This window comes from Martes martes (assembly GCF_963455335.1).
Source record: "Martes martes genome assembly, chromosome: 3".
NCBI lineage: Eukaryota > Metazoa > Chordata > Mammalia > Carnivora > Mustelidae > Martes > Martes martes.
Genome location: NC_137890.1, coordinates 10260172 through 10281624, shown reverse-complemented (window position 1 = coordinate 10281624; position 21453 = coordinate 10260172). Strand labels below are relative to the sequence as shown.

At 46.2% G+C, this 21453-nt stretch overlaps 1 protein-coding gene across 2 annotated transcripts in view; it reads right to left on the bottom strand.

Annotated features, from left to right (window-relative positions):
- The window catches only part of TMTC4 (transmembrane O-mannosyltransferase targeting cadherins 4), a 61992-nt gene that overhangs the window by 14003 nt on the left and 26536 nt on the right, over positions 1–21453 (bottom strand). The window contains exons 6-11 of one of the 2 annotated variants that reach the window (XM_080799759.1): positions 15040–15140; positions 11643–11735; positions 11231–11395; positions 10166–10368; positions 8381–8552; positions 8165–8296 (exon numbers count right to left, since the gene is read on the bottom strand). In XM_080799759.1, coding sequence (XP_080655885.1) covers positions 8165–8296; positions 8381–8552; positions 10166–10368; positions 11231–11395; positions 11643–11735; positions 15040–15140 — 866 coding nt within the window. The remainder of the gene's footprint in view (positions 1–8164; positions 8297–8380; positions 8553–10165; positions 10369–11230; positions 11396–11642; positions 11736–15039; positions 15141–21453) is intronic. The other variant, XM_080799760.1, reaches the window with a different exon arrangement.

The following is a 21453-nucleotide window of genomic DNA, read 5'->3' as shown; positions in this document are numbered from 1 at the left end:
ACAGGGTGCCACAAGCAGATGATGTCACACAGGGATGACAGAGGGATATTTAAGTAAAGAAACCTTGAAAATTACAAAGCAGGGTTTTTTATTTTTATTTTTTTTAAAGATTTTATTTATTTGGCAGACAGAGATCACAAGGAAGCAGAGAGAGAGAGGAGGAAGCAGGCTCCTTGCCGAGCAGAGAGTCGGATACAGGGCTCGATCCCAGGACCCCGCGATCATGACCTGAGCCGAAGGCAGAGGCTTCACCTACTGAGCCACCAGGCGCCCCACAAAGCAGGGTTATTGCTAAAACCTCACCCCCCCCATCATCCCCCTTTGGGGCTGAGGCATAAAATCCACCCACACGTGGTTGTGAGAGGGAGAAACGAGGATTCCGCATTTTAACAACTACAGCCCTTTCTTGTAGGACACCTTTCTGCTGTAGCACTGCAAACATTCCAGTTCACGCTGACGGGTTCTCCCTCTCTCATTCTTTCAGCCCAGGCAGTGCTAGCAGTTAGACACTGGGCCAGCAAACCCGTCGGACCCCTGGCTCCTGGAGGCCCGGCTGTGAGCCCATCCTGTTGTAAAGCGTGTCACCAGAAGGCAATTGGGGCTGTGGAGGACGGTGGGTCCCCAGGGTGGCACCCGGTCTGGACCGGGGGAGGGCCTCCCTGAGGAAGGGCCCTCCCTCCTCTGGAGATCTGCAGGGGGTCACTAGGTGAAGGGGCTGGAGTAAGCCTGCCGGCCAGAGCAGACAACAAGCAGGCTCCAGGATGCCCAGTGTTGCTGGAGTGCAGAGGGCAGGGGGGCCAGGCCAGAGGGCATGGCGAGCAGGCTGCACGGGGAACCCCAAGCCGTGACAGGTCTGATTTAGTCTTTTTCCCAAGCAGTAAGGACCAGCACAAGGTCTGTAAGTGTGTGTGTTTCGCCATAACCAAATACCACAGGCTGTTGGAGGGGGAGAGGGGTTGAGTTGGGGGGTGTGGGGGGGGCTGAGGTGTGGCTAAGACAACAGAAATACATTCCCTCATAGTTGTGGAGGCAAAGATTAAGGGGCAGCAAGGCTAGTTTCTACCGGAGGTTCTGAGGGAGAAAGCGTCTCTCCTGTTCTCTGACGGTCGCTGGCAAGCCTTGGCTTGTAGCTGTGTGGCTCCCTCTGTCTCTACACGGCCTTCTCCCTGTGTGTCTGTGTCTCTCTTTACAAGGATACCAGTCGTATTGGATTAAGGGCCCACCCTGTACCACTGTGAACTCATCTTAACTTGTATCTTGATGACATCCACAAGGCCTCCGTTCATAGGTACCAGAGTGAGGATTTGAACGTGTCCTTTTTGGGGGCACAAACCAGCCTACAACAAAAGCCGGGCGTAGGAGGGTGGCAGAAGGTCCTATCAGAGTTATAACAAGTTAGTGACGCTGTGGGAAATGGGAGCGGGGAAGAAGCGGATGCCAGGGTCCGGGGACAGCCTGAGGCACAGGGGAAGGGAGGACACCAGATTGAATGAGTGGTGGGGAATGAGCAGAGGACCTGAAGGACACTGTGGAAGCGAAGAACACAGAAACGGCTGGTGGGCTGGTTAGAGTGGGGAAGCACGTCAAGAATGACTCGGGTTTCTAACTTTCAGAACAGAATGGATGTGATGGCTTTGCGGGGAGATATGACAGGTTGGCTGGGCTTGCTTGGGGGGCTAGGCCATCAGGCTGATTTTGAAATCCTTGGAGAACCCAAGTAGAGAGACCAAGGTGGACCCCTGATCTCAGGAGAGGAGCAGGCTGGGGACGCCAGCGTGTCGGGAGGCCGAGACGGTGCAGCCACGGGTCCTGGGACCACGCAGAGCAAGCCAGTGCGGGGAGAAAAGATCCCATAAGACCTTCCTCTTTCAACCTCTCTAATCCAACTATCAGCTGGAAAAACACCTGGGGATAATGTATCCACAGAAAGAGAAGCAGGTGATGAAATGTTCCAGAACTGGAGAGAAGTGAGGGTCTGGCCACATTGTGAATGCTCTACATGTCACTGACTACTGTCCTCAAAATAGTTAATTTAAAAAGGTATTTAATGGGGCGCCTGGGTGGCTCAGTGGGTTAAAGCCTCTGCCTTCGGCTCAGGTCATGATTCCAGGGTCCTGGGATCAAGCCCCACATAAGGCTCTCTGCTCAGCAGGGAGCCTGCTTCCCCCTCCCCCCCTCCGCCTGCCTACTTGTGATCTCTCTCTCTCTCTCTCTCTCTCTGTGTCAAATGAATAAATAAAATCTTTAAAAAAAAAAAAAAGGTATTTAATAATGATCCTTTGATTCTGAAAAATCATTCTTTAGTTATGGTCAAATAAACTTAGAAGTCACCATCTTAACCATTAAAAACCCTGTTTTTATTTGAGAACAGTTGGCACACGATGTCTCATTAGTTTTGGGTGATTAACCATTTTTAAGTGTATAGTTCAGTGGGGTTGAGTGCACTCATACTGCTGTGCAACCCACCTCCAGAACTCTCCTCTTCTTGCATATCTGAAAGTCTGTACCCGTGACACAGTAACTCTTCCTCTGCCCCTCTCCCCAGCACCTGGCAGCCGTCATTCTACTTTCTGTTTCGGTGAATTTGATGACGCGAGATACCTTACAGGAGCATGGGCATGCGGTATTTGCCTTTTTGTGACTGGCTTGTTTTACCTAGTGCAGTGTCCTCCAGGTTCATCCCCATAGCAGCAGGTGCCAGACTCCCCTTCCTTTTCAAGGCTAAGTAATATTCCATGGCAGGCACACACTACCTTTCCTTCACCCGTTCATCTGTCAATGGACAGACGCTTGGGCTGCTTCCACAGTTTGGCTACTGTGACCATGAGTGTTCGCACATCTCTTTGAAGTCCTGCTTTCAATTCTTGGGGCTATGTCTCCAGAAGTGGAGTTGCTCTATCATACGGGAATTATATGTTTAATTTTTTGAAGACCTAAAATGGTTAACTTTCTGTTACGCGAGTTTTGCCTCCATGTCAAGAAGAGAAGAAGGGAGAACAAGGAGAGAATTTTGAGCAAGTGAAGAGGGTGGTAGAGTCGGCCCGGAGAAACTGGGACTCACAGTGGCAAAGCCTCCGCAAGTTCTCGGGTCAGCTTCTCAGGAGGGGACCAGGGAGGTCAATCCACGGGCATTTTCTCAACTGTACACGGGCTCAAGCAGAAGTTACAAGGAAAGGGGCAGAGACCCAGAATGACCCCAGGACAGCAGAACCGGAGACTCACAAGGACTATTATTAGAAGTATTTACGGACACTCCCTTTAGAGGCTTACACATAGGCTAATCGCAATCTCAGAGGAGATGATTCCCCAGAAATGTATTCAAATCAGGTGTGTTCAGCCTAGGTCCTGACAGGAGTGATCCTGGCAGCCTACATGTGCTGAGGGTCGCCAGGAGCCCAGTGTGGGGCCGGTAACATATACCTATGTGGCTTCTCTGCATGGCAGCCCTGTCGCATGGCCACTATTGCTCAGCTCCCGAGTTCAGGGACTTGCAGCATTTGAAGCCCGGCTCCAAAACCTGTGTTTTTCTCAGTGTCTCACAGCCATCTCTGAGGCTGCTGGGTGAGAACGGGGCCAGCTGCTTGAGGTGATTTCTAGACGCACTCACTCACGCCATCTGCTATTTTTCTTCAAGTAAATAACGCTCCTTGTTGCCCGTCAACGGCTGGAGTGGACCCACCACCCCCAACATTCATTTGCTGATGTCCTGACCGCCAGCACCTCAGAACGTGACTGTATGTGGAGACAGGACCTTTGAAGAGGAGATCAAGTTGACCTGAGGCCATCAAGGTGGGTCCTAATCCAATCTGGCTGGTGTCCTCCTAAGAAGAGGAGGTTTGCACACCGAGAGAGACACCAAGGTTGCACGTGCACCGAGGACAGACCAGGTGAGGAGGCCACCGCCGGCAGGCCTCAGGAGAAGCCAGCCCTGCCGGCACCTTGATCTTGGACTTCCGGCCTCCAGAACTGTGAGAAAACAAATGTCTCTCCTTTAAGCCCCCAGTTAATACATCATGAACTATGGTAATGGTTTGAGCACGTTTCAAGCAGCGTTCCATCGAGTACTTCAAAAACCCTTCTGAAAATACAACCACCTCCTGCCTTATCAATCTTAACTGACAGTTATAGCTTGTCTTCAAAACACTAGTATTTCTGGAAGGGTATAGAACAGGGCGACATTCTTTTAAGCACGTAGGTACCAGATGTTTGTTTTTTAACTGCCGATTTTAAAGTCTATACATTGATTTTTATCTAATTGGACAAAAGGAATCACAAACAGGGAAATCACAGGTGATAGAAATGTATAGGACTGTGCAGCCCACCGTATAATTTAAACTCCCCAAACCATATTATTGTCTGTTTGTAGGTAGTCACCTCTTCAAATGAGAGCTAATGCTATGGCTATAGGGCGTGCTTTGCAAAGTGTGCTCTAAATGGTTTCATTTCATGCCTCCCCAGCCCCAGCCTGGGTGTGCTGCCTCACCTCCCGTCCCACGCACAAAGAACCAAATCTGGGGCGCCTGGGTGGCTCAGTGGGTTAAGCCTGTGCCTTCGGCTCAGGTCATGAACTCAGGGTCCTGGGATCGAGTCCCGCATCGGGCTCTCTGCTCAGCAGGGAGCCTGCTTCCCTCTCTCTCTCTCTCTGCCTGCCGGTCTGCCTACTTGTGATCTCTCTCTGTCAAATAAACAAATAAACTCTTAAAAAAAAGATACAAACTTCTAAAAAAAAACAAAAACCAAATCTGGAGAATCCAACTGGTGAGCAAGGCGCTTGTGGTCCCCAGCATACAAATTCAGCTTCTACTCAGACTTCCACACACGACTCCTGCCTCTTTGCCCCTGAGCTCCTGCTGCTTTCCTTTGTTATGGGCAAACTCTGTTTTCTCAATAAAATGCTCAGACAAAGAGTTCAACTGCCCTCTGCAGCAGACATGGTGTTCTGTTAGACACCCTGAATGCCAGCCACCAGATCAGGGGAGAAGGACAGTAAACTCTGGAAATTCAGACCGTACTTATTTCCATGGAACTCGTTACAAACCTAATACAGCCCCAGAAGGCAAGCTGTCCATAATTAAGAACTGATACAAACAGGCTCACCTAGAAGCCAGCCTCATCCTATGGGCTACAGGGAGGGAAGTATCTGAATGGAAAACAGCTGTCTGGGTATCCCACTATAACTAAACCAACCAATCCCGAACCCTCATAAACGGTTCCCTTATAACAGCGCTTAAAGAATGAATGATTTTTGCTTCCATAGTCTAGAAAAGACTGAAAAACCCTGTTTATTCTTGAACTTTCCCTCTAGCCTTTGTGATTCATCTGCTAGGCATCAAACCAGCACAGAAACTGCAGAGTAAAAAAAACACCACTGTAGGCCCATGACATGGAAATCAACAATGGAACGCGTGTTAACACCAGAGCTAAAGCCAGTTTGTTTCAAATTTTCTGTTCCCATTTGATGTTAAAATGGTTAAAGCAAAAAAAATAAAAAAAATAAAAAATCTTATAAGCCATGCTGGCTCATCCTTAAGGAACTACCTCATCAGGGTATATGATCCTTTTCCTTGTTAAAAGAATTTAGAATTGTACCTCAGAGTTGATACAAAGTGGCACATACTTTTAAGCCTTAAAAACAAAAAGTGACTGTAAATATAATTAAATACTGGGTATCTCATCCATTGTAGGCTAAGGAATTTTAATTCCCACGCCGCTCAATTCCATCACTAATACTGAGTGCCCACCATCTGCAAGGCAGTGTGGGTAATCCGACTGCTGACCAGGCATTGGCACTATCATCTTCTGGAAAAGATGAGTCTCAGTGGTAACTTTGAGCCTAATCTACAGCCAGGTGCCAAGTACTTACTTAGTATTCAATGAATATAAAGTGGAAACCAATACAGAGAATGTATTTCCTGCAACAGAGCTGAATGAAACCAGTGTTTCCTAAATGAGGTTTCTTCCCTGAAATGAGTTTCGCTTTTTTCCAAAAAGAAAAAAAAAAAAAAAAGGAGGTAAAGATAATTTAATTATACCACAATTTATATTGGAAAGGAAAACAAATAAAAAACAAAAAAACCCCAAAACCCCAAGACTATTATCTTGCTCATACTGAATGGTAACACTGAAAAATGTTCTTAGAAAGGAGTGTCTCCACTGGGTCCATTCTGAAGATGAGGTCTTGTATGTATGTTTTATTTTATCCATTTATTTGAGAGACAGAGTGAGTGGGAGGGAGAGGGAGAGAGAATCTGAAGCAGACTCCCCACCGAGCACAGAGCCCGATGCGGGGCTCCATTCCAGGACCGCGAGATCATGACCTGAATCAAAACCAAGAGTTGGATGCTTAACCAACTGAGCCACCCAGGAGTCCCATGCATGCCTTAAATTTAAAAAAGAAAACTACACATGCAGACATACGATTGTGTGTGTGTCCATGTGCACACCCCTTGTGTTTTCTATCCTATAACATAAGAGATCACTTCCTAGGACAGACCTATAAGATCAAACATCACATATGTCACCCCTCCCTCCCACTTACTGGCATAACCCAGGCAGCACATGAGACCAGGTCTCTAACTACCACCTAAATTACTCATCTAGATAACATCAGTTTCTTCCTCCTATGCCTCAGTTTCTCCCGTCTGGAAAAATAAAGAAAAGAAAACCCTCTCTCTCTCTCTCAAAACCTTAGAGGGAGGATAATGGAGATTAATTATAGAGCCTCTACAAAGAAATCGGAGTTCCTTGTGGAAAAGAACTATATAAATAGAAGGGATAGTTACTGCTATTCAAACAGTAAAGCAAAAATAAAGCACATCTATTAGCATTTATGAAATTAAATCACAGGCAATTTATTTTTAGTAGCATAAAAATAAATGGATAGGCAGCAAATCAAATTAAGGATCAAAGCTTGAAGAAATTCACTCTTTTATCTCAGTCTCTTAACTATAAACATGAACAAGATCTTTTTTTTTTCTTGAATCCAAGAAAAAGACAAACAAGGAGTTAGCACCTTTTATACGATTCTTTACTTCAGGATCACAATAAGATGCCAACTGTTCATTAGATTTATTCATATAATTTTGCCTGAAATCACTGCTTTCTCTTAAATATAGAATATGGAAATGAGAGAGAACTCCAAAGAGCTCTTTCTCTCCCCCTGGAGGATTACATTGAAGCATCCTAGGAACTCCTATTCTGAAGAGCTGAGAGAGAACATACCATAATTTAGTAACAATCTATACCAATAGATAACTCTTCTAACCAAACACCCTGGCCTCCTATCTTGAGCAAGTAGCATTCTCCTCTTGCCATTTAACAAGACCACCAAAACTAAAATGAGCCCCGGAAAGCGAACATTTCTTGAGCACCTACTATGTTCTAACTACGACATTAGGGCTCTTTGGACGCCATCTTTCTTTAAGGCCTCAAAAGAAACCCAAGAGACAGACATTACTTTCCCTCTTACAGATAAGGACATTGAAAGTTCTAAACAGTTTAGTTTTGCCCAAAAGGGCACAGCTGGTTAAATGAAAAGACTGGAGTCATCAAGAATACAAGTGAAACGAATTCCTACCAGACGGCTTCAACGAAAACACTGCCAATTCTAAAGTCTACACATTTATTTTTACCTAATCTGATGAAAGGAATCGCAAGCAGAGAAACCACAGGCGACAGAAATGTGTACTATGATACACCAGACAGTGTAATTTAAACTTCCGGAACCAAAGTGCTGCCCATTCACTGGGGTTTCATGTTCAAGTTACAGATTGGAGGAGGACTCAATGCTGTGGGGCTGAGCACAGGCTCTGAGGTGTGCTCTGAAGGGACTGACTCTGCCCCTCCCCCAGGTGCCATCTGGATGTGTGCGGTTACCTCCCTGCCATCATTTCAGAGGGCGATTGTGCAGACCAACTGGAAGACGAGCAAAACTTCATCCAAGTAATCTGCGGTTTCACTGCCATTATCTGGTTATAATGGTTTCTTTGGAGTTATTTTGGCCCCGTGGAATTGTAATAAGTTTTATCAAGATCATTCATAAAACCCAAGAAAAGAACCAAGTGTTTGGTCTTGGCCTTATGCTAGATTCTGTGTGAAGGTAAACATTTCTCTTACTCAGCTGCTGCACTGAAGTCTTTCTAAAGAAACACGGTGGCCAACATACCTTGGCATTGAGCGGACACACAGACAGGGCGCTTCTGAAGAGCTGTTCTTCATTCCGCCACTCGCCACTGCGAATCACGCACCTCAGCACGTTTATGAATAAAATTCCCAAGACGACAGCAGCAATCAATTTCTTAGGAAGAGAGAGAGAACAGTAAATGTCGTGAGGAGCCACCCAACCGTCTCGGTTACGAACGGCACCGCTCTGGGCCAATACCTTTTTCTTAGTGTGTTTGCTGATCGCTCCGAATCCGAAAGTCAGCAGCATGCAGTACCCAGCACTGGGGAGGTAGAGGACTCGCTCTGCAACCACAAAGCCCACTCGGAAGAACAAGTTACTTGCAGGAAGAAATGGAATAATGAGAAATCCCAGGCCCAGCGTAAGGATCCTGGAAAATGAGAAGTCACTGAAATGGCTATTTTCAGACCTGCTAAAAAAAAATTCCTACTCAACATTAAAATAGTGATAAAGGCTCCCTTTTCTTCGTGTCATCAATTGAGGAAACGTATCAGCAGTAGCAAAGAAATGTCATCAGTAGGGCCTAGGGTTTAGCTTGGCGGCATTAGGATAAGTCATAAAATCTCACTAATGCACTTAGCACCAAACGCAGGGATAAGACTTGTAAGTTGTCCAATCCATATGAGTACAGTTAGAATGATTACATTTTGTGAGGCCTTATTAATTCACCTACTTTTATTTATTTTATTTTACTTTTACAGAGAGAGATAGCGAAAGAGGGAACACAAGCATGAGGAGTAGGAGAGGGAAAAGCAGGCACCCCACTGAGCAGGGAGCCTGAAGCAGGCTCGATTCCAGGACCCCAGGATCACAACCTGAGCCGAAGGCAGATGCTTAATGACTGAGCCTCCCAGATGCCCGGATTCACCTCCTCTTAACCCTACCTCAAACCATGTAGCATTGAATATACCAATAGGTATATTGGTCCCAATGAGTCCAGTAGAGTTTTCATGGGAAATAAGTCTGCCCCCCAACAAACCTTACCAGGAATAATAATACTTGACTAGTTTAAACTTCATAAAATCTGAAATAAACGAAATCATTTTTGGGGGTTACATCACCATAATTATCAGTCAAGCAAAAAGAAAGCTGAGCAACAAAGCACGTCTGAAAAGAGGCGACAGGCCCAGTGTTCCACCTGACACAAGAACAATTAAGAAGCCAGGTCAAATTTGGTGGCTCCCTGTCGGTGAAGCACCTGCCTTCAACCCAGGTCATGATCCCAGGGTGCTGGAATTGAGGCCCGCGTCGGGCTCCCTGCTGCCTGCTCGTATGTTCTCTCTCTCATACACGTGCTCTCTCTCTCTCTCAAACAAATAAATAAAATCTTTAAAAAAATACTATTGCATGTGTATAAGTGAACTGGGACTAAAAAGTAGTTGCCCTTTAGAATTATGAACCAATTTAAAAGATAAACTTAAAAACTTTATTTTGAGAATACTAAAAAGGGACTCAACCACCTTAAATAGTTTTCTTTCTCATGAAACACATTTGCTTTTCCCACAATTATTTCCTTAATAACCTTTCCTTCTCTCCCTCCACCCCCCACCCCCCGGCAAAAAGGAATAGTGTCTTTGGGGCAGCAGTTTATTTTCTACGAAACCACACCAGAAGGCCTGGCTAGAACCTACCAGGGCTTTCTGAAGGAGAACTGTGAACTAACGGCACGGCCCAGGTCAATTACACTGTTCTGACCATAAATTACTCTTTACCACCTTTACCATCCTTCCACTGTGGGAAGGATCTCAAGACGCTACTTCGAGGGGACTACGGGAGGTGGAGACAGAGCTGTCATCCATCCCCCTCCTCCAAGGCCATGCCCCACTGGCTGAAGCTGGCAGTGGACTCCAAAGGGACAGAGGTATGTATAGAAAATAACTGTCCTTGGACATGACCTCCACAAAACTGTTAAAACGGTCAGTGCTGGACAGAGCGAAAAGTTCTGACTCAACCCTGTGTGCAAGTTAAAATTCAGCCTCTTACCTTCTTCTGTGCCTGTCTGCAGAGCACAGGGCTCGGCATATGAGCCCAATTAGGCACAACCAGAGAGCTGCTGGCGCGGTTACCCGCCAGTCGCCGGCTGACTTAATGAGGGGGATGCAGCCCATCGACCAATCGAAACAGAGCCACCATGGGCACAGCAGCAGCCAGGCATTCAGTGAATAGTAGTAGTTATAGTTTATGGCCTATCAGTCAAAAGGAAAACAAACATTTACTTGATACAGAACTTCTATATGTATAAACACACACACACACACACACACACACACACATGCCTTGAAACTTCACTTTTGAGGCATTCATAGGCTTCTATTCAAGGAGAGCAGTTGCAGAAAATAAAATATTGCCAATTTCTATATTGGACACGATGCCATAGTTTGCAGTTTATGAAATGCGTTCCAATTGTAATAGACAAAAATACAGCAAAGCCAGCAGACTCTGCTGTACATGTTATATTTCTGGTCAAAGTATGTCCCCTTTATTGAGGGATGCCCAAAGTCTGTGACCCAGGAAATCTGAGGCCCAGGGGTCACCTATGTGTCTGACAATATAAGAACAGGGTTTTTCCTTCTTTTGATTTCTATCTCTATGAAATGCACAGCTAAGAATTTGTGGCTTGACACGCTTGCCTTCAGAAAAAGCAAACCTTTACAGTAAAGAGAGTCCTCATATTGCTGGACATTTAAAGATACGTAACCGATGTGGTCATATTTTGTCTTAATCCCGCTGTATCAATTTTCTTTACAACAAAAGTAATGGGGTCAGGGGACACTTTACTGAGGCTGGCAGGGAACCTGATATTTGAAAGAACCATTGCTCTTTTAATTTTGTTTCGAATGGAAATACAAAGGGCTTACGTCCTCCCCATCCCCTAATAAAACTTGGGTTTCATCCTAGAATATCCTTCGTGAGAGCAAACCAATGTGGAGGTGTTCCACGGAGGAGGGATTCCGTGGGCGTGTTGGGGAGTGAGAAGAGGAGGACAAAGGTGCAGGGACCTGGTGGGCAGAGAAGACAGCCCAGCGGGGGAGAGGCTCAAGCACTCACCCTGACCAACACGCTGTCCGCGAAGGAGGCGGGGTTGTCCACCTCTGTGAAGGCGGGCGGGCCGGTGCCCATGATTTTCCAGCGCACGTAGAGCACCCCTGCGCCCCCCGAGGCCAGAAGGGTCATTCTGAAGAGGAGGCCCCCGTTCCTGAGCACACCGATGTTCTGAAAGGACAACGCCAAGCCCCTGATGGCACAGATTTTCAAAGAGAAGTGCAGCGAAGCTAGGTACGAACGGGCAACAATGCCTGAGCTACGCTGACACCGCAGCTCTTGAAAGGGCCCCAGCCCTTGAAAGGGCCAGCTATTTTAAGATTCAAAACTGCAAGAAATATTTTGAAAATGGCATTTTAAATCAGCTGGCACTTGACATTTTCCACGTCTGGGCTGGAGACAGAAAGGACGTACTCACCTCTAATGATTTGTCTTTATGTAGTACCTTCTGGACCATTTCCAGAACATTTAATTTGCCTATCACCAAGATGTCAAAGATGGCATTCAAACCCTGAGGAAGCAAGGCAAGGCAATCAGTGATGGGAGAGCCTCGCTCTGATTAGGCAGCAATTACACTTCACGATTTTATTACTGAGTCTCGACATGAATCGCAGTGGATAAGACCATCACGGAAGGAGTCTTCAGCTCCAAAACAGACACCCCACTATTGTTCCTATAAAATCAGCTCCGGGTAATATATCAAATTTATTATCTAGTAAGTTCCCCTTGGTCATAATTTCATAGTCTGCCCATAAGAGTATTTTAAGATTCAGGATAGCAGGGCATTTGGGGTTCCCAGGAGAAGATCTGCCGAGGTCCCTCTTCCCTTGTTTTTCCTTGACTATAAAACACGTCTCTCAGTTGATGCGACCGAGCGGTTACCCGCACAGTAATTACGCCTCAGAAGATAAAGGCAGCCATCAACCCCGACAACCCAGCCGCGGAAGCAATTAATCGCACCCCCAGAAGGCCAAGTGCTCAGTGATCTCAGCCAGAGCAGTAACAGCAGGGGCGCAACACCCGAAACCATCTCGGAGGGCTTCAGAGGTGGCTCGGGATGAGCCTCCTCGCCGTCTGCTAGTCGTCAGCCCTTGCGGGCACAGAGCCGCAGCGCACCTCCCAGCAGGCCCCGCACTCACGCGTGCACGTGACTGAGCGCCCGCCTCCGGAAGGCGGAGCGAGCGATAATGCGCCATTTTGGAGGTCAGGTTCTAACGGGGCGCTGTCTGCCCCTTGATGTGGCCTCCCAGCTGGCTGGGGTGGACAGCATCGGGTCAGCTCTGGAAACTACGCTCCCAAGACGGCAGCGCCTCCGCCAGCGTGGGTCCGCTGTGTGGACGACAGCCACCTCTGCCCACGGCCGCTGGACGAACGACAAGTGACCTCTACTGTGTGAAGCCACTGGATTTGGGGAGGTGATGTAGCAGCTCCGCCTCTGCTGACCGCTTCCAGGAGCACCAAAATAGCCTCCTTCTCCTGGGTGAGAGCTGCTTTTGCAACTGCTATCCCCAGATATGGACCCGACGCTAGATGAGCCTGGAGTCCGTCTCTCGCCGCGGGCACTGTCATCTCGCGGAACTCCCTGCCCAGTCTGGATGAGGTGGTCACAGTACGTGTGGCCTATATGGTTAAAGATCCCTCCGTATGACTCTGGCCTTTTTAATATGAGGTTTTGTGGTGAAAAAGATGATAAATCATCAGAAGCCAGTGGTAATTTGTGGCTCCCAGAGCAAGGATGACATCCCTACTCAGCCCTTTCCCATAAATGCTGGAAGCCATTAATTATCCAATACACAGGCCAGTGCTGGGTTAATCATGTCAGAGAATTCTGATTTCATCCACTCATGCGATACAGGATTTTAGTGGGTCACAATGGACCACTTCCGCCTGGCTGTAAACCACTTTCTAGAAGGCAGAAGCTCCCTGCTGAGCAGCCGCTGTCTTACACCATTTGTTTTTCTCCCTAGGAGCTATAAGACAGTCACCAAGGGGTGAGGGAATCTTGCCATCCCTTCTGGTTGGCACTCTCCAACTTCCCATTTAAATGCATCATCAAAATGTCCACATTCTAATCACACTTTTGGAAATTGCTAAATTTTACCATATCTTTAGTTACATAAATACAACCTAATTCTTTCGTGCTTTTCAAATATTAATGGGAGTCACCTTGGGCCTTGTTAAATGGAGATTTTGACCCAGAAGGACTGGGGGGGGGGGTGTTGGAGATCCTAAATTTCTAATAAGCTCCCAGATGGTGTTGATGCTGCTGGTCTTTGAGAGGCAAGGGTTTAGAGCAATGGGTGGTTTTGCCACGGGATGCCTGACGATGTCTAGAGACATTTTAAGTTGTCACAACCAAGGGAGTCCTTCTGGCATTTAGGGGGTAGAGGCCAGGGATGTTGCCTAACACGCTATGATGCACAGGAGAGCCCACCTGTGAGGGCTCATGAGAAAGAATGAGAATCATGAGAATCATGAGAAAGAATGATCCAGCCCAAAATGTCAATAATGCCAAGGCTGAGAAACATGGGCTTTGACCAAACTTCAAGTTTCTTTGCAGAGTAATTCTCTCTATGCCATTTTTAGCTATCTAACCTTAATCTTATAGACTGAGCCTGATAAAACCATGGATCTTTGCTCTGACTTACATCAAATCTCATGTAACTTCATCTGCTTTCCTTTCCAAGCTATTCCTGTATGGCCCATTCAAATCCCATATCTTTGTTTTTCCATTTCTCCACCCTGATCATATCCTTAATTTCTAAATTTTCCTAATGTCCAGCATAAAATTGGCTAGAATAGTGAAAAAGGAAAGTGGATTTCTATGCTTCTCCCTCCCTTGGGTTTCAGTTCTGATCAGACAGAGGAGGTGAACATCTGTACTCTTCAGAGACTCCTCCTTTCCTCTTCGATATTTCCAGTCCAAGCTGAGCACAACACACACTCGGTGCTTCTCTACCCAGGATGAGAAGCACAGATGGGGTCAGCCCACTGGTGGATTTGGAATTGCCGAAACAGGAGAGCACTCCAGAAAACCTAAATTGTCCTTTCCTCTTTTTCTACGGCACCTTTCCAGGAGAGCTAATAGCTCTTTTTTTTTTTTTTTTTTTAAATTTATTTATCCCAGAGAGAGAGAGAGAGCATGCAAGAGAGCAGGAGGAGCAGAGGGGGAGGGAGGGGGAGAGAGAGAGAAAGAGAGAGAGAGCGCGCGTGCGCGCACACGCGCTCAGAGCCTGACGCAAGGCTCACAACCCTGGGAGCTTAACTGACTGTGCTACCCAGGTGCCCCAGGACTTAATCACTATCTTTTTTTTTTTTTCCCCCAATTCAATTAGCCAACATATAATACATCATTAGTTTTAGATGTACTGTTCAATAATTCATCTGTTGTGTACAACACCTAGTGCTTGTCACATCACGTGCCCTCCTTAATGCCCATCACCCAGTTGCCCCATCCCCCCCCCCCTCCCTTCCGCAACCCTCAGTTTGTTTCCCAGAGTCAAGAATCTCTCATACTTTGTCTTCCTCTTTGATTTCTTCCCATTTGGTTCTCCCTTCCTTCCCCATGATCCTCTGCACAATTTCTTATATTCCACATAGGAATTTCCCACTTTCCATTTCCCACTGGTTGCTAATGATCATCAACTGAGACAGCCCGTTTCCAGGCAATATCAGATATACCGAAACCATGAGTAACTGGTGGAAAGGTCTCTGATGGGCCGGCAGTGGGGTTGAGAAATACGAGGCCAGGCCAGCCCAAGAAGTCTCTGCTGCAGGGGAAGAAAGGGCAGGTGTGACCGCATCTGAGGACTTACTAGCACGGTGATCCCTTGCTCTTTGCACAGCATGGCTACTGCTCCCAGAAGGATACTCAGCAGCACCCAGAATGTAGAATGTGTTCCCTCTTTGTTACCTGCTGATTCAGAGAAATGACAAACATAAGTCATGCAAGCTCAGCCTTCCCAGCACCAGAGCTACGATTCCAAGCATGCACCTGCAAATAGCCACAGTTGAAAGAGAGTTTGGTCTCCTGATACCACTTTTCCATGGGCGAGTGTACTACGTTCCACATTTCTGGTTAGACGGTACCCTCTAAATGATCTACACATCCGGTCTCAAGGTGGACCCTAGCAGGCACCCACTGCCTTTGGGAAGCATTTCAGTGGAGCCCTGGGCACAGAGATATCTCATCGCAGGATCCCAACGGGGCAAGTTCCTTTGTCCTAACCTGCTGGCACCTAACAGGCCGCTCTGACAAGCTGTGTTAAGAATTCCCCCACGAGGATAAGCACTGCATCTGGTCACAGGCTGACCCCAACAGTGACTGCTGCTCCTAGCACAGGGGTGATGGCAGTATCTGAGTGGCCCCGAGAAGCCCTACAGCCACCCACAGAGGAGTCCAGGGGAAGGCACAGGTCAGACTGGGCTGCCAGCCCGCATGCGGACTCAAGCCAAAACATCCCTACGAATGTCAACTCTGTTGTATGAAGCCTGGGGTGAGACTAAGCTCGAGTCATCACCAGAAGTCCCCGAACTGCCTTCTGGAAAGGGAGGGTCTGGCTCCATACTGTTTGGTGGGAGATGTTTGCAATTTGGGGGCCAGAGCTGAACTGCTTGAAAGGAAAGGGAAGGCCACATGTGGTGCCCATCTCTGTTCTTCCTTTGTAAGGCTCTCACCTCCTCAAACATTTAAAAAAGACATAGGTCTGAAGTAGGGCAAAGTGAACCTGCTTGGAGAGCCAAACTGTTCACTTGCCTGGGCTGCCTCTGCATCTTGGGTCAGTTCTGATGAAAACTGAATTCCAAATTCCAGCTCTGCCATTTACTATGTGACCTTGAGGAAATTACTTACATTCACAGTCTCCATAACCTCATCCATAAAATGCGAGCAACGTTACCTACCTACCGGTATATCTGAGACAGGAAAGTTATCTAGAACTACGTGGCCATTTGTGTTAAAAATTACATAAACATTCTTGCCAATGTAAATCATATCTGGAAAGCATACAAGAACCAATCACAGTAGTTTCTGAACAGTTCTAAGAAGAAAATTTGGGGCAGCAGAGGGGAAAAGTCTTACTTTGCACTGTAAAGCCCTTTTGTAGTCTTTATATATATTTTTTCAACTATGTGCATGTGTGGTAGCATCTCTAGCTTCTAGCCCTGATACTAGCAGCACTCCCAGTGCTAGTGGTGACAACCAAAAATGTCACAAGCTTGCGACATTCCTGGGAGGAGGGGAAATCACTTGTAGTGGGGACCACTGCCCTGAACTGCTGGTACTGATGGGTGGGTCTGTGCACCTGCCCTTGGATCCTGGTCGCCATGCAGGGTCTCAGGCCCCACTCACACCTGCGCCGTCAGAAACACGAGGGTGGGGCCCAGCGTCTGGCCTTTTAACCAGGCTTCCAGGGGCTCCTGAAGCCCATGGAAGGTTGGAGAGCCTCACCCTAGAGAGGAAGTTTGCTCCCAGCCACATCCCTGATGCCATGCGTGGCTCATGGGAGCAACTCAGACTTCTGCTCTCGGAATCCACGACACCTGACTGACTCTGGAAAGGCAACACGCGTTTGGTGAATGAAATTGCTGTCCGCGGTCCACCAGAAACAAATGCTAGAGCCACCACGTGGGAACAGGAGCAGTCCCTCTTACAGGCTGTGCAGGTCAGCTCCCTTGCACAAGCGGCAGAAGTGCTGAAGCGCCGGGACCCTTTCCAAGATGCTTCCAGCAGGGGCCACGCGGTCTTGACTTCGAGACCTTCTAGGATGGGGATTAACTTTCTGCAAGCACCTATTTCGATTGTACACTGTGGGTCATTGGAATATTCTTTGTTAGGGTGAGCCCACACCCGTCTCCCTCGACATCAGGTCTTGGCTCTGCTCTGCTCTATCGCCTTTCCAATCGTTCAGGAGGCACAATCGTTCAGAAGTTTCCAGTTGTTCATAAGTTGCCTGGAAGCCAACTTCTCATTACCAACAACCATTCTAGATCAGCGCAGAGAGACCCATCAAGCCAGCTGAGGGTCACCTCACTTGCAGAAATTAATGACATTCCACGGATGTGAAACTGAACGAGTCAAAAGAACAAACCCCATTAAATGAATGACTGTATTTGAGTGTTTACGTTTTTATGGAACTTACTAGTTTGGGGAGGGGTTTGCTAGTAATGATCAGCAGACAACATCAAAGCACACGCCATCCTAGACACCAAAGCATTTACATAAAATCAAGGCCAAAATAACCGTAAAGCTAACCCTGGCTAGCTCCTTTTGAATGATGATTTTAGGAAAGGCCTCACAAGTTCCGGCAACACAGCCCAGGGGTCCCGCTGGCAGAATGGAGGTGATCACAGCTCACTACGCACCACGCCTTCCCACATGACGGAGAAAGATGGCAGATGCCAACCTTAAGGCTTGTCCTCTCCAAGCCAATGGACACATGGTCCATTGAGCGTTTCTCCCATCGCACATCTCCCTGAGACTACATCAAACCACACTCAGGATTTTCTCATATTAGCAGCTGGTAGGTAAATAGGTGCCTTTAATTATAAATGAACTCATGTATTGCTGGGAGGCGGGGGGGTCTCTTCCACAGATAATGGGAGTAAATGACTCCCCAGTCCGGCTCCCATGCCCCTCAGGGAAGCCCCTCACAACAGGACCTGCTCCAGGCCAGCGTGGAGATGCCCTGTGGGCCCCCAGCCTCTGCCTGCTGCTTCCACATCCACGAAGCTTCAGGAACCAAATGGACCTCTCCCCCACTGCCTGGATTAGGGTTTTCTAAGCTTTCTCATTCTCACAATCTGTGTTTGGAACTCTTCATGAAACATAACAAGACTTCCCAATATAAGGCTCCCTGTTTTTAACATTTAAAGATGGTCCATTGGGGGCACATGGCTGGCTCAGTCGGAGAGCATGAAACTCTTGCTCTTGAGGTTGTGAGTTCAAGCTCCATGTTGGGTGTAGAGATTACTTAAAAAAAAAAAAAAAATTAAGAAAGAAGGTCCCTTGACCATTTTACCTTCCTTCCTAGAAAAACTGAATTGGCTTGTATTTTACATGACTGTAACCTGGATGAATTCCTCCCCTCCCCCGACCATAGACCAGTGGCTTTGAATAGGAAAAAAATTCTCAGTTCCTCCATTACAACACCCAAAGGACAGCTCTTGAAGCACTCCATTAACACAAGTTAAATTAGTATAGAGATGTGGAAGTAATGGGCTCTTGTTCCACTTGTCTGGAATTTAAAATGGTTTTCTCCTTAGATGGCTAAATCAGATTTCACTAAATTCAGGAAAAAAACTTCTATAGAAAAACAGATAACCTTCTCCCGAATCTCATCCCATAATTTCACCACGCTTCTCAAACCCCAAGTTTCTGCAAGGGACGTGGACACCCCACACCTCTCAAATCCTCTATGGTAATTCTTTAGGAAGAGTCCTACCCTGTAATTCCCTCTTACACTCTTGATTTGGTGCAGACATGTCCGGTAAAAGATGTGTGAGAGACAACGTTTCTTTGCTAAAGAAATTTCTTCAGTTATAGTGATGATTAAATATATTGCCACTTCTGAACAGTGGTAATTTCTGATCAAAGGCAAAATTTCAGTAGTCAGTTACAAACCCAGTGAGGGATTCATATTTGGAAAACCGAATTCGAGACCTCTGTTGCCCAGAGAAGGCATCATAGCCGATGAGCACCTGAAACTTACCCCGTCCCTAGCAAGATGTGTCGTTAAGTATAAATCACACACCTGATTTGGAAGACTCGGTATGAAAAAAAAAAAGGACTACAAAATATCTCATAATTTTTATATTGATTATTATATAGCGAAATTGTCATATTTTTTATATATTTGGCTAAAAGTGTAGTTAAAATTCATCTAACGGGGGTCTTTCTATAATGTGGTTACTAGCCATTTGGAAATTACATGCATGGCTCATCCTGTATTTCTTGCTGTCTGTCCCATGTGCTTAGAGACCCAGTTCACAGATGAAACCATCTGCACGTGGCCTTGTTTGCATTCCAAGTCTGCCTTTGAAAACTCGGAGAACATGAAGTGAGTCTGCCTCTTTAAATCTCTTTCTCCTGAAACTCTTACGGGATTGGCCATTTGACATTATCGGGAGTCATAAGGCTAACCACGCACCAACACTTCAGTTTTTCCAGAATTCAAATAGGAAAGCTTAATTTAACTAATGTTTCTCAATGATTTCCTATAAATCAAAGTCTTTGCAAATGTGTGGTAGGCACATGCATGATATGCCAAGGCCAAGTACAAAAGCACTGACAGTGTTTCCAGTGTGGGGGTGGTTGAGAAAGGGCTTATAAAGATTAAATACTCAACTGGGAAACTGTTTTTGAGTCCAGCCTAGTGGACTTCTGGTAACACTACCCATGTTAGCAAAGTTTTTACCCATGTAATTCCCAAGATTTAAAAAAAAATTTTTAAAAGATTTTATTTATTCATGAGAAGTGGGGGGCACAGAAGGAAAAGCAGGCAGGCTTCCCACTGAGCAGGGAGCTCAATGCGGGACTTGATCCCAGGACCTTGGAATCATGACCTGAGCCGAAGGCAGATGCTTAACCAACTGAGCCACCCAGGTGCCCTAGAATTTTTTTGAGTCTTGATTTGTCAAGGTGACCAATGCTAATAGTTGTCAAGATACAGCATATCTAGATGAATTTGGACTTTGCATTTATGTGAGTATGCTCTTGTTTAGTAACTAATGCAAGCCATTCTTCCATTTCTAAGTTTGAGCATTTTAACAGGACAGCTGAAACAGAGATGACACCTCCAATACAGCTGGCACTCAACAAAGATTTGGGGAATCAACAGTTTCACTTCTATGTCTATCAGAAGTCTTATTATATTACCACATTTCTTTTGCAATTATGATATGTAATTTAATATCAAAAAGTTAATAATGTGCTCCCTGTGAGAAAGCAGAGCCAGAAGTCACATCTCTTCATTTGACATTAATTTAATGTCCTTAAATCTCCTCACAATGGAAAAATCTCCATCATGAGATGAAAAAAACTATTTTTAAAAAAATATTTTGAAAAAATTACATAACCCTAATATAACACTGTATGTCAACTATATTGGAATTAAATTTTTAAAAAATTACATAAGGAATAAGGCAAAGCAAAAACTGATCGTATTAATTTTGAATTTAGAGCTGTTAAAAAGAGTAACAATAAATCCTGAGAGCCAGATGTCACTGCCAGTACAGTTGCATTTATGAATATTTTTATTCAAAAAAATTATCCCCGAGTAGGGAATTCTAATTAGTACATAACTAGACACCAGCATCTCAGGATGTTGAGTGTACCCAGAGTTCTCTGTCTCATCTCCAACCAGTCCACTGACTTGTAATCACCAGTGACCCAGGGGAAGAAGAGAAGAACCATTCCTACACCACGTGACATTTCTCAGCACGTAAGAAGACCACCTGCTCCAGGATAATTATGCTGCATTAGCAAACATCAACAGTTTATGATCCAGAACTTAATAAACTGGCCTAGAAAATGTTTTCCTTGTTTCTGTATATGCCTGCCATAGCTAAGAAAACACAACCACTTAGATAAATGGAGGCAAAGGCTAATGGAGTGGAGGGAGCCCAGGGGGAATAAAAAACCCACCCCAAAATGAAGAACAGAAACACACTTGTCACTGCTAACACCCACAAGTGCCAACAGATGTGATCAATTTAATGAAGCATGTGCCTTGGATTTGGCACTACTTTCTGGGGCGGGGGAGATCCTCTTTCAGAAAAAGCACCACATTGTACGAGCTACCCTCTTCACCGCTCGAGGCCTGCCATCTCCACTGCCTTGAACCTGGCACGCTGTGTTGTGTGTGGGAACCACGCCACCCCGACAGGTGGCCCTGACTCCCTCTGCCAGAGCGACACAATGAGCATCACACTCCCATTCCAAAAGTCGGAGCCAACCAGGCAGTGCCTCCACCCGCCGAATGAAAGAAGTCAGACTCGGCCATTCTGAAGTACCAGCCCGTTTGGGGGGAAATCAAGCAACTTAGGAACCAATGAAACATGAAGGCAGAGAATAGCAAATACACAGGAACACCACCGTCAGAGTTCAGTTGGCAATGACCCCAAGTCTAGAAGCAAGAGTCTTGTGCTACATGATTTACACAGTCACCTATTTTTTTTTTTTTTTAGAGCTGCATGATTCTAAGTCAAAAAAACAAAACAAAACCAAACAA